The sequence below is a fragment of the Diabrotica undecimpunctata genome, chromosome 8 (assembly GCF_040954645.1).
Source record: "Diabrotica undecimpunctata isolate CICGRU chromosome 8, icDiaUnde3, whole genome shotgun sequence".
Lineage (NCBI taxonomy): Eukaryota > Metazoa > Arthropoda > Insecta > Coleoptera > Chrysomelidae > Diabrotica > Diabrotica undecimpunctata.
The window spans coordinates 141,210,122-141,226,830 of NC_092810.1; the positions used below are offsets into that span (position 1 = coordinate 141,210,122).

The following is a 16,709-nucleotide window of genomic DNA, read 5'->3' on the forward strand; positions in this document are numbered from 1 at the left end:
GACAAACACAGAATAATAGGATTTTACATCAAACATTTTACGTTTTATGTTAAAATAAAGTCATAATCAAAACATTTTGTTTACAAAACAAATTAAGAAATAGTTAAACTAAATAACATAACTTTTTGTCAAAGGAAGTGTTCGATATGTCCACCTTTTGCTTTAATTCATTTGTCAATATATTACATAAAAGATCATCTCATATTAAATAGCATCATTGGTTCTAAAGAAACTGCTGCACTTTTTATTTCTTCCCATAGTTGGTTGCGAATGTTTATGGGATTCTTATAAACACGTTGTTTTAATACGCCCCATACACCAAAATCAAGCGGATTAAATTCGGGGCTACATGGTGGCTATAATGTATAATGGATGAATATATTATTTTGGATACATATCCATATCTTATAGTATATTATGAAACTACATCTTATTTGTCGCAGAAGTTAAACAATGTATTAAACTGTGATGTATCTCGTTCATTGGTTACTTATATACATACGGAATAACCTATCGATGACATTACTTATTTATATCATTACGTTACAGCTTACGAGTAACTATAATTACATCTCGAACAAATGGTCTATTATGATTAACCAACAAACTAATACTATGCTGAACTAAATTACCTGTGTGTTTACTATATTTATAACAATATCGGTTATTAGGCAAACGATGATGTTTTTGTAAAAATGCTGAGTCTTTAAGGTTAGATTGGTAGCAAAAGTATTATGAAACAAGACACATATGTGTTATTCAATACCTGGGCTTTAGTTTCTAATAATCCTAATAAAAATGGGTAAACAATTTAGGTAATAAATAATAAGTATTATTTTGGAATTTTTTATAAATTAAATATTATATCAATATCTCACCACATTGCCAAGGAATATGACTGCCACGATGAATCCAACGTTCAGAACAGTTATATTTAAGTATGTTCTCACTACCTTCTCTCTAGAGTGTGGTGGTGTACCATCTTACATAAACCAGATATTTTGGGTTTTCAGCATTTTACAATAGGGAAAAAGTAATACAACGCCAGTAGGTATAGAAACATAAGAAGCTATAGAAAAGGGAAATTGTAAACATGATGACGGCCAACGTCTGAATACGGACACGGCACCCAAAGAAAAAAATAAAGAATATTTTCTTTAATAAGACATTTAGCAGCCATAACAAAAATTTTGTAATGTTACATTATCATCTTTGAGTTGTTGTAATAAGAATAAACTGTGAATTATGCTTATCTACACGTATTCAGTGCTTTACCGCACAAATATTACAACTAAGAATTATTATGCAGCTGACTTATAAAATGCAAATATCTCTAAAACGGTTAAATTTTGAGATTACTAACAAGTATACCTTTTCCTTGTAAAAATAATGTATCTTTAATATTTTTAAACACAAATAAAGCTAACTTAAAGAGCAAAAAAGTTAAGCTCAAATCTATGCCACACGTGTGGTATATGTGGCGCCCTCTATGAGTTACATTAAAGTTTGTATAAAATTATATAATTTATAAAGCAGGATAAATTAAATAATTTATCCTGCTTTAAAGCATCCAATTATAAATTTTTGTCAAAAAATATTTACAAATGTAAAAGTTATAACGAAAAATTGAATTTTAAATTTCCACTTTAACACCCTGTATCTTTCTTAATATCAATATTTTATTAAAGCAAGTTGGCTTAAATCGTAATATTTTAAATTGTAGAATTTACGGTTTTCGTTTGTACAATTACTTAAGGACCACTCTGTATACCGTGCCACAGCTCTTCAGCATTTTGGGGTATAAAATTAAGTCGATACAACCGTTTTATAATAACTCCCAAACATTCTCGATAATAATTCTCATAATCTGGACTGTAGCTGGGCCATGGTTTCGATGATGTTATTCTGGGGCCACTGGTTTATTATATTTGCAGTGTGAACAGGACAATGATCTTGTTGAAGGATAAAATTATTTTTTGGATACAACTGTTACACTAGAAAATATAATGTTTTCTAGAATATCTAGATAAGTCTGCACAACAAATCTGCCATCAATACGCCATTCCATTCCCATTCCTCTAGATATAATCCATTCCCATAAATTGGCGCTAAAATGACCAGCTGCTCGATATCCATCAACATATAGAGGATTAAATCTATTATTATCTGCTGGGTTATACACCCCAATTTTGCCCTTTTTAGAAGATTGAAAAATTTTCTTATCTGTAAATATTACCCCATCCCAAAAATCTTGTTGTTGCAGATGGTTTAAAGCAAATGTAAGTCTTGATTGCTTCTGTTGTGGTGTAAGAGCTTGTGTTTTTGCTGCAGTTCGGTACCTAAGACGCGATGCTTTAATTCTGCGCCAAGTTGTTGTCTCCCAGAAATGGCATAATTCTTGCAGTTTTCGCATCTTCAAAAGGATTCTCTTCTAATCTCTCAAAAACGTACGGTCTTTATGAGCGGTAGATATATACTCTCGGGACACAGTGTATATTAATATACTATGCATCATTGGAACATACACTAATGTTTTATTAAAGCAGCTTATAGACTTAGCTAATGTAATTAAAAAACGAATTTCAGATCGTGTGTAATACTCACACTAAACTAAACAATTAAATCTATCTAATTGTAATTATAAAGATAAGTAAAACATTGTAAATTGTGTTAGTTTGAATATCAGTAAAACAAAATAATATGTGACAAAATAACGAAATATTCACTGCTGGATATAACCTGTAAATGATAAATTAGGAAATCAGATATTAACTTAATCTCCAGTAGGTTTTAAATATTTATATTATGAAGTCAAAATCTGCCATTTCTAGCCTAAAGGATAAAGAACCTAAACAAAAAGAGTTGTTTCAAATATTCGTAATACTCGTTGGTAAGTAAATAATTTTTAAACTAATTTCATTTCGGTTCATTTATACCGTCGATGGTGATGTGGTTTGGGTGAAGGTTGGAGTGCCTAGTAAATGTGCTTATGTCCTAGTCAATCTATTTACAAATAGACAAGTCTTGTCTATTTGTAAATAGTATATTCGTTTAAATATTTTACTGATTGGCCCAAGGATAGTTAACGAAGGGTTACCTCAGGGCTCAGTTCTTAGTCCCTTACTATTTAACTTGTATTCATTAAACTTACATACTATGGCAATACAGTGTAACATTTTACAATATGCTGATGCTGTTTTTATGTTGAGAAAAAAACTTTTTATTAATGTATTAATGCCCTTAAAGTAAATATGTCTTATTGCAAAAAGTATTTTGATAGTCATGGGCTTGACATCTCACCTAAGACGTCAGGTGTAGTATTTTTTTCGAGACACAGGTTACCAAAAGTTAGTACGTTAAAATTCTTCCAGCTGGAAATTCCTGTATATAACAGTTTTACATACCTAAGTGTTACATTGGATTCAAATTAACCTGGAATGAGTATATTCATAATTGCATTACCAAACGTGAAAAAAGCCTTATTATCCTTCTTCTTCTTCATGTGCCGAGCTCGATTATCGAGCGTTGGCTATCAAATTGGCTATAGTAATTTTGTTGATGGCAGCTCGGAAAAGAGACGCAGAGGATCTGTTAAACGAATCTCTCAGGTTTCTAAGCCATGATGTTCTTCTTCGACCTGGCCCGCTTCTTCCGTCTACCTGGCCTTGTATTATTAAATGGAGTATATTATATCTCTCTGGGTGGAGCATAACATATTATCCTTAAGGCCGTTAATCAATACGTTTGGGGAGCAGACCCGAAAATAAACTTATTATTTTACAGAGCATTATACCAGATCAATTTTGAATTATGGAAGCTTCTTCTATGGATCAGCGACAACATCTCGTTTGATTAAATTGGAACGAATACAATACAAAGCTTTAAGGTTAGTCCTAGGAGCTCTCAAATCTACTCCCACACCAGTCCTTTTGGCAGAATGCCACCTTTACATTTAACACGTCTATTTTTGGCAGAAAAATTTATTCTTAAATGCCAGTTTAATAATCAAAACAGCTTATTACAAAAAATATCCTGTCTCTCTGTTGAAAATCTAACAAACAAATGGTGGGCAAATAAAAACTCTCCAACTCTAGCTGTTGCTTTTCCCAATTTATCACAACATTCATTCAATGGAGAAGGGATTCCATTCCTTGGCTCCAATTATGACATACTATATGAATATAAACCTGCTGTAGTAATGCCTTCATCTATTTCAATTGTTCACGAAGATTTAGTAGTACAGAACAAGCTGGAAAATTGTAACCATTCTTGTAAAATTTATACCGATGGCTCAAAATCGCCTGCTGGTGTGTTGGCTGTGCCATTTACATAGATAATATTCAAGATTATTTTCAGTACAAATTAAAATCAGATTGCTCAATATTCACAGCTATTGGTAGCCATTGTCAAGGCGTTGGATTTGATAATTAATGACACATTATACTTCCAACGATATATAAGTTTATCTGACTCACAGTCCGTCCTCCTCGCACTAAAACACTTCTCTAAACACCTATAAACCAACAGACTAATTGAAGATGCGCTTGAAAAGCTGAGGATCCTAACTCTTCTAAAAGATATTGTTCTGAAGCTATTTTCTTGAACGATTTCTATGACGTACTATAAACGCCAATAAACGTACTTTAACTTTTAATTGTGGCTTATTCCCATTTAAATAGTAATTCTTCTAAAAAGAATTGTTAAATTTGTGTGGCTTAAAGGTCACTCTAATATTCCAGGCAATGAAAAAGTAGACCATGTGGCTAAAGAAGCTACTTTAGTGGGTATAAAATACAACGAGTTGCCCAAATGGGATTTAGTTTCAGCAAGGAAGAAACATGTTAGACTTAATTGGGAAATTGAGTGGTAATCCTCTACTAACAGTAGCAAAATCATACTACTATATATCCAACTCTTCCATCTACTCCCCCAAATGACAGAAACTCCATCTCTCGGAAAATTTATACTATGTACGTTAGATGCCTTTTTGGACATGCTACAGTAAACGCTTATCTATATAAAAAAAAAACTTTCCGAAACTGATATATGTGAATGTAATGGCAGTTATGACGACCTTAATCACTGGATGTTTCAATGTCACTATAATCAAGAAGCCATAAAATTTTTGTTTCAAGCCATCTCCCAACAAAAAATCATACTGCCGTGGAACGTTGCTTCTATTCTCTATTTAGGTAGTCGAAATCCAACTATTAGATCGATTTTATGGGAATTTTTCAAACGTGCCAAACGGAAAATCTAAACTGCGTTTTTCAGTGTTATGTGCATCCGAAATGGTAAGACGTTAGTTGTAGTATTTCCCATTGTCTTTCCTTTTATGCCATTTACCTTTAACCGTTGCCTGTATTGTTTGTGTAAAAAAAGTCGCCCTGACGGACACCTTAGCGTGAAGCGTGTGTTCCTATTTAATCCTTTTTGTATAGTCACCCAATAGTGTTTTCAATGGGAAGGTTAGGAAATTGAGTTAATGAACGAACGGTTAGGAAATTGTCAGAAATGAATTTAAAGAAATTATAGGAGTTAATTGTTTTTACCTATTCAACCAATTGTTGGCTTAATATGTCTTGAACCTAAGGCCAAAAAAAAAGTTATTGTACTATTTTTTATACTACTGAAATCTTAGTTTTGATCGAGAACTAATAAGCACTGTGATTATTATTTGCTCATCAGAACCGAACTCATCTGTAAATAACATTTCAAATATTTGTACTGGAGTTTTGTTTTGCACTTACTTTAGCATGCTTTTTTTGTTTATTTTAAATTATCATCGTAAATCGTATAATTTTATGACCATCACGATTCATTATGATTATGTGTAGAAATAGTAACAGTGGATCTAAGATATTGTTCTGAAGTTATTCTCTTGTGGCATCTTATTGCAATTTATTATTTTTTTTAGAAGTCACAATGGGCTTTAAAATTAAGTTTATTTTATGTTTTGATTTCCTTTTCGGAAATCGCTTTTAAAATATAAAATATTAATAAATTAAACAAATTTTGTTTTTTGTTGTTTGTTAAAAAAATCTTGTTTTACAGTTCATATATTTATAAGCATTTATTATTTTTAGGATCACTTGGGGGATTAACATGTGGAATGCTTGTTGCCTGGCCATCACCATTCTTACTGAAAATAGTTGAAGATAAAATTAACTACAATATAACCGAACAACAAGCCTCTTTCTTTACAGTTTTTAGTATTGTAGGAGTAGTGTTTCTTACACCCATATTTATACCTCTCGTAAATCGCATTGGAACAAAAAAAGCCATCATTTTGGCATCGATACCGTATATAGCAGTTTGGTTAATCAAAGCATTCGTTACTAACTTGTATGGATTATATGGTGCAAGGTTATTGGTTGGCTGTGCTGATGCACTAACATTATCTTGTCTGCCTGTATACATTGGAGAAATAGCAACCCCAAAAGTAAGAGGTCTTTGGGGCAACGCTTTCATTTGCTCTCTATTCACTGGTCAGTGCTTAATTAACATTTTGGGTGCTTACCTTAGTGTGAGAACAACTTCGTTAATTGCTGTGTTTATTCCGCTTTTGCTTCTGGTGATATTTCCGTTTATGCCAGACTCTCCGTATTTTTGCATAGCTAAAGGTCAACATGAAGAAGCAAAACAAAACCTTAGAAGGCTAAGACAAAAAACAGACATTGAAGAGGAGTTCAAAGCTATTGAGGCAGCAGTTCATCGTCAGCTATCTGAATCTGGATCCTGGAAAGATTTATTGGTCATAAAAACAAACAGGAAAGCTTTATTTGCAGCATTTTTCTTGAGAAATTCTCAACTTTGGGGTGGCATGATGACATTTGCTGCATACACACAATTTATATTTATAAAATCTGGAACTAACGTTGATCCTAAAATATCTGCTATAATTTATGCAGCAGTAAGTTGTATTAGCCATACATGCTCCTCTTTATTATCAAACAAATTGGGCAGAAGAAAAGCTTTTATGCTTTCCACATTCTTGGCAGCTATAGTGTTAACTTTTGAAGCTGTATTTTTTTTAGTAAGCGATTATTATACAGACGTTAATCTAAAATCAATACAATGGTTTCCATTACTCGGTTTAGTACTATACCTACTATTTTGTTCGTTTGGGTTAGGCACAGTTCCTCCTTTAATGTTAGGCGAACTTTTTTCAGCTAGTGTCAAGACAAAAGCCGTTGCTATTGTTACATCAAGCTTTGGATTAACTGGTATTACAGTTAATAATGTATTTTATTATCTTTTTATCTACACAGGATTATTCGGTCCATTTCTTTTATTTGCGTCCTTTAATTTCCTGGCTTCTTTATTGTCTTTTTGGATTGTTCCTGAGACCAAGGGGAAAACCTTAGAAGAAATACAACAAATGTTAAAAAAAAATAAAAATTAAATAAAAACATCGTTTTTTTATATTAAAAAACAAGAGAAAAGAATGAAGCATGTTTTAAAGTGAAAATGAATAAAAATCTCTTTAATGCAAGTAATAATATTTTCATAACTGTAAGGTTGACATAAGATTGGCTTAAAATAATACTATTTCTTTTGTTATGGTTGTGATACTACCAAAAATACAGGATAATTTTTACCAAGTTACGATTAGATGTTTTAGAGAAACTGGACATAATTATTATGTGAAAATTTAGGATGAAGAGTTTTTCGATATGTTTAATTAATCTACAACATTCTACCACTTTGAGTTATACAAGAACTTGACTTCTCTATTTTTAATATAATGCCCTGTATATTATTAATCATTTCGACAGAACAGCTTTTGAGAATTCTCTCAACATCAGGTTATGCTAATTTATACCGAGTGTTTTATGAGGTATGAGCAATTTTCTTGACACCTATATATAATACGATACACCTGTTCCAAAGGGTAACAAGTCTTCATTTTAGTGATTTCGAGTAATGTATTGGAAAGTGCTTCAAAAACCTTTGCTTCAAAAAAATATTTACGAGTTCCAAAGGATAACAACTCTATAATAACGTTCTATAAAGATATCACACATATTCACACATATTTTTTGTCATAAAAATAATATTTATATATATACACACATATATATATATATATATATATATATATATATATATATATATATATATATATATATATCTATATATACATATATATATATATACATATATATATATATATATAATATATATATATATATATATATATATATATATATATATATATATATTTAGATCAGTTTAAAACGTTCTCCTACGTCTTCCGATACCCAGTTGCCACTCCTCTCGATTCATCCATAAGTCTTTTTCTATGTCTCTGTCTTTCATTTCTCTATTGATACCTTCTCTCCAACTAAGGCGGGTTATTTATCTTTTTTTTTACCGTGAGGGGTCCACATTAAGACTTGTTTTGGGAGACGTTCTTCAGACATTCCCTGTACATGAGCGTACCATCTGAGTTGTTGGGTACCAATATCATCTACTATTGTATGTTTTACTTTCATAATTTCTCTTATTCTGTTGTTCGTTACTCTTTCTAGTCTAGATTTTCCAGCTGAACGTCTCCAGAAATCCATTTCCGTTGCCTCAAGTTTTCTCTTGTATCTTTCCTTTATTTGCCATACTTCACTACTGTAGGTAATTATACTTTTAATGATTGTGTTATTAAAACTGGAAATAGATTAACTAGAGAAATTCCTATTAGTAAGGGCCTAAAGCAAGGCTGCTGCATAGCACCTACACTCTTCAAAATATATCTAAAAGAGGCACTCTCAGTGTGGAGAAGAAAGTGCTGCAATATGGGCATCCCAATCGGAGATGATAGATTGTACACGATACACTTCGCTGACGACCAAGCCATTCTAGCTGAAGACGAGAGTGATGTAGGCTACATGCTTAGAAAACTGGAAGATGAGTATACCAAATGGGGCCTCACAATTAATATACAAAAAACTGAGTACTTAGTTGTAGGAGAAAAACCAGAAAGCCTACAAATCGAAATAGGAACTATAAAACCAACAGACAGTTTCAAATAATTGGGAGTCCAAATAACATCAAAAGCAGGAAGTAGCGAAGAAATACACTCCAGGATTGGCCAAGCAAGATCAGCTACCAGACAGCTACGCGGACTATTATGGAATAAAAAAATAACAAAAGAAAATAAAAGAAGAATCTATAAAACAATAATAGAAAGTATTGGGCTGTACGGCGCCGAACTCTGGGAAATAAACCAAAGAAACAAATCAAAAATTAAGGCCATGGAAATGAACTACTGGAAACAATGTTGCCAGCTCACTAGACTTGATAGGGTGAGAAACGAAGATAGTCGGAGAGAAATGGAAATCGATCTAGACATAATAGACACAATCGAAGCCAAAAGACTTAACTGGTATGGACACCTTCAGAGAATGCCTGAAAATAGATGGCCAAAAAAATAGAAGAATGGACTCCGCCAACTAGAAGAAAGCGAGGTAGACCAAGACGATCCTGGAGAGACGATGTCGACGATGCAATGACCGCCAGAGATTTAACAACTGAAGATTGCTTCGACAGAAAACGCTGGAAATTAGGATGCGAGAAGCGGCGCCAGCTGTAAAAGACCCGCGCTTGTTATATATATATATATATATATATATATATATATATATATATATATATATATATATATGATTGTGTTATATATCTTGTGCTTGTTATTATTAGAGATTTATTGATCCCAAAGGATACTATTGAGAAGAGAAATTGCTTTTCTTGCTTGGTTGTTTTTCTCCTCAAATATGTCGTCTTCGTTACCTTTTGTGATGATCATACCTAAATATTTATATGTGTTGCAATGTTTGATAACTTCTTCATCTTCCAATATGAGGCCCTGTTGTTTCCCGCCGTTCCCATTTTTTTTACTCCTCGATTAATTTTCGAGTCATATACTCAATATCTTCATAATCTTGTGCTATCACTAGTTGATCTGCAAATGACAAAGTGTATAATATGCTATTGTTGTTAATCGGCATTCCTATATTTCTACATTTGCGCTTCCAGTTTTAAAGCTTGTTCTAGATAAATTTTAAATAATGTCTGGGAGAGACAGCAGTCCCGCTTAAGGCCTTAATTCATTTGGAATCCACTTGACAGATTATTTCCAACCTTTACCTTTGAGTTAGCAGTAGCGTACATTCCTTCATCGCATTTATTAAATTTATGCTTATGTTTGTTTTCTCTAACGCTTCCCATAATTTATAATGTGGTACGCTGTCATAAGTCTTTCGTAGGTCTACATACAATGAATGTACTTCTTGAATAACGGCTATTTTCTTTTCAATAATCTGTGTAATGCAAAATAAATGGTTAACAGTAGATCTACCTGCTCTAAATTCTGCCTGTTCCTCAGTCTCTAAGTCTTTATATTCGCTTTCTATTCTGTTTTTAATTACTTTTCCGTATATTCTACTGACCGAGTTTGTCACAACAATGCCTCTGTAATTGTCATATTCATCCCTTCTGCTTTTTTTGTGTATAGTGGATATGAATGATGTCTTCCACTCCTCTGGCGTTGTCATTCCATTAATGCAGTTTTGGAACAGTTTGGCTAAACTTGTATATAGTTTGATTGTACCGTGTTTAAATAACTCTGCAGGGATGTTACCTGGACACGGTGCTTTGTTATTTTTTTAGAGATCCACATACATTTTCCACTTCTTTCGATGTTATTCGTATGGGCGAAGTTAAAATACTTTAGCTTGTGACTCCTTGTAGATTATTTTATTTGTTATATTCTTTGTATTTAAGAATTTTTAGTATTGGTCTCTTTTCTTCTTTACTTCTTGTTCTATTTCTTCGTCAAACCAATACGGAAGTTTTCTTTGATTCTATTTTGGTATCCAATGGCTTCTATTGCTGCCTCCTGGTCACACCTTTTTATGTGAGTGTAATGTTCTTCATTATTATTAAATTGTTTATTTTCCAACTTTTCATTTAATCTATTTCTGTATAATTCTTTCACGCTTTCTTGTTCTAAGCTGATTAGGTTATACCTCTTCTGTATTTCTTTCTCCCTTTCATTTTCTTCTTTTTGTTCTTTAGGTTTATTTACTCCAAATGTGATCTTAGCTTTTAATAAGTGATGATCGCTTCCGCAGGTAGCTTCTCTCAATACTTTTTCATCTTGTACAGTCATATTATTTGTCTTTTGTCGTATGATTGTGTAGTCTATGATTTATTTTAATACTCTCGTACTTTGGAATTAAAATAAGTATCTTAAAATGTTCAAAGAGACACCGATCTCAGAATTCGTTAAACTTCAGAGACTTCGATGGGCTGGTCATGTAGTAAGAATGGAAACAGAAAGATTGCCGAAAAGAGCCCTATATACTAAAATGCAGGGCGCAAAACCAAAAGAAAGGCCACGGAAAAGATGGGAGGATGAAGTGGCAGCGGACGCGCAAATTTTGCTAGACGTGAGAACTTGGAGAAGATCGGCGCGGGACCGACAAGGTTGAAGGCATAGTTTGGGCCAAGGAGGCCAAGGCCCGATTTGGGCTGTAGCGCCATTGGAGAGAGAGAGAGAGATCCTAAAATGATACTTATTTTAATTCCAAAGTGTAACAGTTCGAGTTGTTTCATTTTGTGACTAATTTTTTTTCTTAAGCGATATAATTTTTCAGTTCCAATCCGCAACGTTTCTAAATTTTACACTTCGAAATTGGCAACATTACAGTTCCGGAGGTTGTTTATGATTTTACAAATTCGACAAAGAGTTCTTTCAAAGTTATTTGCATAATTTTGAGTATTTTGAACATTTGACTAAAATGGATCAAAAACGGGATTCTACAAGTTAAACAAGGTTACGAAGGTAATTAATTTAGAGAATAGATATATTTCAAATGTTAATCTAATTTATAAAAGAGGTGAATAGTCAAGTACAATATTAAAAGCTACTCAACCTAACTTTTTATTGAATCTATTTCAGAATGAAAATGTATTACACGAAAATAATGCTGGAAATGAAGAAAAAGCTATTTTACAACCATCAATCACTCAGTTATTCAGAATGTTTCCGTCTGAATCTAAACTGAATTAGATTTTTCTTGTGGATCTGATGAAATATTCATTCCATAATCCTCTGATACACCAGCTGACATGATACCAGATACTACTAAATGCTAAAAGTTACCTGTTCCTAAAAGATGCAGCAGTTCCTGGCGTACATAATGAACCAGCACCTGATAGTAGTAGTAGCATTACTTCAAAAAGATCTAAAAAGTGACTTCGCCAGCTTTCGAATTGTACTTGAAATATAAAAAAATATATGCGCAATTCTGGGCAAGCTTTTACAAACTCTGCTGGGAAAGAGATTACAGCCCGTAAAGTGCAAGGATAATGCACTGAGAAATGCAGACTAAAATTTCTGACGAAAATAACTGAGAGGTAACAGATTCAAATAAGTTATTAGTCTTTATCAGACATTAACAGACAACAATCACTTAAAAATCCTTAAACCTATCAAGCCTAAATACTTTACAAAGCCGCCTGGAGGTACAAGGACATGCAATTATGAATACTATTTTAAGTTACATAAAAATGAAATTAGAGTCTGTAAGACCTATTTCAAAAATACATTGAATGTAAACAATAGACTTATACATACAGCTTTAAGTAGATTACAAAAACAGGTTTTATAGAAAATGACAGAAGAGGTGATAATAAAAGGGCTGAACGTCCAAGGATAGATGATGAAAGAAAGAATTTTGCAAGAAGGCACATAGTATTCTTTCCCTGTATTAGAATCTCATAATTACAGCAGGACTTGAACTTATGTGAAATGTATTGATTGTATGCAATGTACAGAAAATAATTTTCAGCCTATTTAAAAGCATTTCTATCAAAATATTTTTAATACTGAGTATAATACTTCATTTTTTCAGCCAAAAAAGATGTATGTTGTTTCTGTGAATATTTTAAAAATCTATTCAATAAAGAGAAGCTGAAAAACCAGGAAAACTTTGATACTCACATTAATGAAAAGAACCACAGTCGATTAGAAAAAGAAAATTATTTACAAATGTCTTCTTCATCAACTGTAATATGTTGTTTTGACTTGCAAACAGTTCAAAGTTGTTCCAAACGGAGATAGAAGTGATTTTTTTATAAAAGAAGGCTTGTCTGTTATAACTTCACAATTTAAGATATAAATAATAAACAAGAATATTGCTACTTATGGCACGAAGGAGTAGCTCGTAGAGGTGTTAACGGAATAGGTAGTTGTTTGCTAAAATATTTGAGGGATCATGTAACGGTAAAACATGTCATATTTTACTCATCTAATTGCCTTGGGCAAAATAAAAATAAGTTTGTATGGGCTCTTTACTCCCACATTGTACTAAATACATATATTAAAAGCATTACTTTTAGGTTTTTTTGTGGTAAGACACACCCAGAACGAGGGCGATGTAATGCATTCTCTTATAGAACGTGAAAAAAAAACGTACTCTAAAAGGAAGACCACTGTATGTGCCTTCACAACTAACACCTATAATAAATTTGGAAAAGAAAAATGGCAAGATACCTTCAAATTACTTATTATATATGTATATATTTAATTTTTAATAACATAGTTTAGCTCGTATCTCTTGAAACATATATAAAATATGTCGATTGTCATTCATTAACAAAATAATGAAATTATATGACACATAAAGAGAATAGATTTTCCTTGTTTTCTCGTAACAAATGATTTCTGACTTGTTACTCTTTGGAACTGGTGTATCGAATAATATTACTAAAAATCCGATATCCTGAATTTTTAGATATGTCAAGTTTCTTTAAAACGTCTAAATGGATCTTTCAAAGAATTACCCTATATATGCTGACAGAACAGAAAAATGAGTAGTAAAAAAGCTAAGAAAAAAGTCTTATTAATTTTGTTTTATATATTATATTGCCCTAAATCTAAATTTATTTTTATCAATTTCATTTCAGATAAATAATATTAATAGATATTAATAATTAATTATCTTTTATGGTAGAGCAAAGAAAAAAAATGGCATCGAAATATATTCTACTATTCCGTGTTAGTTATTGATATCCTTAGTTTCCGTTACAAAGATTTTAATGGACATACTACACAAAAGATATTTGAAATTATAACAGTTTTTTTGGCCTAGGCAATACCAAATTGTAAAAGCCGTTACTTAAATACAATAAAAACTTTTTTGGATACTTGGAATGTAAATTTATTCAAAAAACTCTCACAGAATATAAACTACTCTACTTACATACTAAACTTTACATGCTGAGTGTATGAAAAGTGGAAAAGTTCTTGTATGTAAAATGTTTAAAGAGATCTGCAAAGGTCTTTAAATAAAAATCACTTAAATTCAAATCTATGCACATCTCAGTTTTAAAATCATGTTTATCAAGATTAATTTTACGAAAAAAGTTATCCTTCATAAAAAAATCTGCATGCTCTAAAACCTAAGACGCAACAATCAAATATCAAATTTTATCAATATTATACGAGGTATGTCAAAAAATATGAATTGTTCGCAAGAGTAAAGTACCTTTATGTTCCACAATATCAAAAATTGTTATTATAAAAAGTTGTTTGGAATTACAAAGTAGATTATTATGTAATCACATCCTTTTTAATAAAATAATAATATACTAGTTCATGAAAACTAGTAAAGGATGTCAAAAAGAGATGGAAAAAGGACTGACAGTTTATTCAAAAAATAATTTTTCAGAAAACTAGTTGAGTTAAAGAAATCACTAAGAGCAATGGTCTTCAAAAAAAAAACGAGGAAGTGGTTTAAGTACTTCAAAATGTAATGTAAAGCAATATAAGGTAAAGTAAGTCTAGGGGTGGCACCAATTGATGCCAAGATAAAACAATATAGCAATTACTATTTTTATTGGGAATAAGCCACAATTTAAGTTTAAAATAAGTGTATTTTTGACTTTTCGATTACCAGTTCGAAAATCGTTCTCAAAATATAAAACAATGTTTTGTATTTTGAGATTTTATGTTTATAATAGTGATTTTCCCTGTCACCATGCGACGGAGATCCAATCAATTGCCATCTACAGTCACTCCACTCAATTGTTTCTGTCTTTCTCCTATTTAAAGCTAGGACGACAATAAAATGATAATTTAATCTTTTGTACAACTTTCATAACAAGTAAGTCACTTTTGGAAAATAAAGGTCGTCTTATGAAATCGATCTACGAATATTAACCAGCCTATTTCTAGTTTTGCAATTCATTGGGAAAGCTCGAGTTTTGTAGTATATTTTTTACCGACCACCTAATTTGTAGCCAATTTTTTAGGATCTACAATCTTTCAAAAAAATAAAAAATTAAATTTTTAAAATAATAAATATTTTCCCTGTCTTAGAGCGGAAGACAGGACAAAGAATTACTCTTTTGAGTATAGCAAATCTTTATTTGTATCATCAGGGTGAATAATTGAGGTTAGTTCTCATGATGTTTAGAAAACGGAATGAACAACTCATCTGAGACTTACAAATAATGGCGAAAACTATCCAAAAAATTGTTTTAAAAAACGTTATTTTTGCACAAAACACATATTTAAAAATATTTAAATAAAATTATGTTATCATTTACAGAATACGTAGTCATAATATAAAATTACACAACCAATTGAAAAGGTGGATTCCAAAAGGGCTTAAGTAATTTTTTTTTCACATTTTAAGGTTTTAGTTGGATCTGATTCTAGAGCATCATTTCTAACATTCATTAATTTATGCCATAACAGCTTGTCAAGTATACTATACAGATTACAAACCAGTAATGTTTTCCAAAAGTGCTTTAGTCATGCCTTGTTCTTTTCCAAACAGGCTTAAGTCGGCTGTTGAGTGTTTGCGCATGCGCGATTCTAGCTGTCAGCATCTATTTGCTGTGAGTTTTTGGTTAGGTTGACTGTTTGAGGTGAAACAAGTGAGTAATCGAAAACGTGTGTTATAAGTATAAAATGAGTTTAGATTTTGTAACAAGTGATTTTTCAGTATCTGCAAACGACATAAATAGTGCTAAGAAGAGGAAGCGAGAGAAAAATGAAGACCTGCGGAACAAAAATCTCAAGAAATTCGCAAGAAATAGTAAAGAAGCTCATCCAGGTCTTCGTGTTGTTTGTGCTCATAAAGGTGATGTTTGTAAGGCATATCTATTGACTGCTAATGATGTAAGTAGTTTTATGATAAAATCTACTCACATAAGACTGCTGCTGATAAGAATAACTTCGTATTTAAATACCTTTTCAACTAAGAGTCTAAGCAACATAGGCCTAGAAATAAAACAAATCCACGGTCTCGAAGTTACAAAATAATTCATACAACAATTCCACATTTCTGTCCATTACACAATTTTTATTAAAAAGATTGAATCGATTAGCTAAAGCTTTAAAAGAGTCAGACGAATGTCCTCGTAAAAAGTGAGGAGGAGCTAGGATAAAACCCAAAGATTCAAAAGTATAGCTCAATCAATGATTTATTTCATAAAATCATGTGCTGTGAAAGTCATTATGGTCGAGGTAAGAGCGTCCGCGGTTACATTAGCCCTGAGTTATCTATAATAAAATTTTAGCGTACTTGGAAACAGACTCAAAAAGAACTTAAGAAATTACTTGCTTGAAATCCTCAAAATTCTTTACCAGACTTTCCAGACGCAATTCAATCTAAGTTTTGGTAGTCCAAAGACAGACG

The 16,709-nt window shown here is 31.9% G+C and overlaps 1 protein-coding gene across 1 annotated transcript; it reads left to right on the forward strand.

Moving 5' to 3' along the window:
* Window positions 1-2,657: 2,657 nt before the first annotated feature.
* LOC140448131 (facilitated trehalose transporter Tret1-like) lies at window positions 2,658-7,932 on the forward strand. The gene is made up of 2 exons (XM_072541215.1): window positions 2,658-2,890; window positions 6,087-7,932. Exons 1-2 carry the CDS (start codon window positions 2,806-2,808, stop codon window positions 7,403-7,405), a joined length of 1,404 nt encoding a protein of 467 aa, XP_072397316.1. The 5' UTR covers window positions 2,658-2,805; the 3' UTR covers window positions 7,406-7,932.
* The last annotated feature ends 8,777 nt before the right edge of the window (window positions 7,933-16,709 follow it).

Coding starts and splice junctions, on each gene's coding strand:
- LOC140448131 (XM_072541215.1), top strand. CDS start 2,806: ATGAAGTCAAAATCTGCCATTTCTAGCCTAAAGGATAAAGAACCTAAA. Junction 2,891..6,086: donor AATATTCGTAATACTCGTTG/GTAAGTAAATAA, acceptor TATTATTTTTAG/GATCACTTGGGGGATTAACA.